This window comes from Trichechus manatus, unplaced genomic scaffold (genome assembly GCF_000243295.1).
Source record: "Trichechus manatus latirostris isolate Lorelei unplaced genomic scaffold, TriManLat1.0 scaffold00584, whole genome shotgun sequence".
Classification (NCBI taxonomy): Eukaryota; Metazoa; Chordata; class Mammalia; order Sirenia; family Trichechidae; genus Trichechus; species Trichechus manatus.
Window position 1 is genome coordinate 29524 of NW_004444520.1, and position 1247 is coordinate 30770.

Below are 1247 nucleotides of genomic sequence, written 5' to 3' on the forward strand. Positions count from 1 at the left end.
AAAAACACTGTCATAGAAGATAAATTCTATAACTGTTAATCTTCTTTGCCTGCAAAGTTACCTTTTGTGGGATGACACATAGGAATAGACAATTCAATAAACATTGGTTGAACCTTCTAATAGAAATTTTCTTCATGGAAATTGAAGAGAGAGAACATGCAAGGATGGCTTCTGTGTCTTCTGCACCCTTTATGATTTGTAAATCTTAAGCACTTTACACAATCCTCTGCATGCAGATGTAAGTATATGGAGTTAAACAGTCTTCTGTATAGCCTTTAAAGCTGGAGCCGTAGACGACACAGGAGCCGTTCCTCATTTCAACTATTGTTAGTCTAGATTGGAGAGAAGGACAAATTACATTTATTACTTTATTAGGCAGGAATATCTAAATGAGGTAATCTTTATTGCACTTGAAATATAGGTACTTAAATAACATAATTTCAGGAGATATTAGGACCATGGCTGGCCCATCTTAATTTACATATATGCAAAATATAACCAATTCTGGCAGTAGAAGTAATATATTGCATTCAATTTTAAACTATGTGTCATTATTTGTTTTATTATACTTGGGAATGAATGAATTCAGAAGCTCTGAAATTGTACTTGAGTGAAATGAAAGCTTTTTGAAACATAAATAATTAGATTAGAAATGAAGTCAAATGTAACTTAGAATCCAACAGATGTCATGTTTTGTGCAAACCTAAAATAATCTTCAGATATATGCAATTTTACTTGATAAGAAAAGAAAAATAAGTTATAAAATCCTCAAATATATGTACACTTACATACATGAGCACACACAGGTGTATGTGTGTGTTCTATGTAAGGACAGATATATTTATATATGTATTTTACTCTGGGACTTTGAGTATTTTGGAGATACATGGTTAGGAGAATGAATGGTGATTTGTTTTTTTGTCAGGAACAGTAGGAAATAAAATACTCATAAAAGAGTAATGATGTCACTTCAATGTGAAATTGTCACACACTCAAAAAAAAAAAAAAAAAAAAAACGGACTTCCAACAACATGGCACTCTAGGCGGAAGCACCACGCCATCCCTCCACAGCAAAGATCCGAAAAACTAAGCCAAACAGAGAAAACAGCAATCCTGAAATCCTAAACATCAAATGAAGAGATAAAGAACTCAGCCAATCACCAAATGGAATAAGAAACTGACAGAGACCAGAGAGCGAGGAGACATACATGGAGAGGTCCCCTACCAGCTAATGCATCACGGATCTG

At 33.8% G+C, this 1247-nt stretch overlaps 1 protein-coding gene across 1 annotated transcript in view; it reads right to left on the bottom strand.

The window, feature by feature from the left end:
* Positions 1 to 6: 6 nt before the first annotated feature.
* Positions 7 to 1247, bottom strand: part of LOC101343315 (NKG2-D type II integral membrane protein-like) — a 19102-nt gene continuing 17861 nt past the window's right edge. Inside the window, exon 8 of the mRNA XM_004391124.2 lies at positions 7 to 332. Coding sequence (XP_004391181.2) covers positions 215 to 332 — 118 coding nt within the window. The 3' untranslated portion in view covers positions 7 to 214. The remainder of the gene's footprint in view (positions 333 to 1247) is intronic.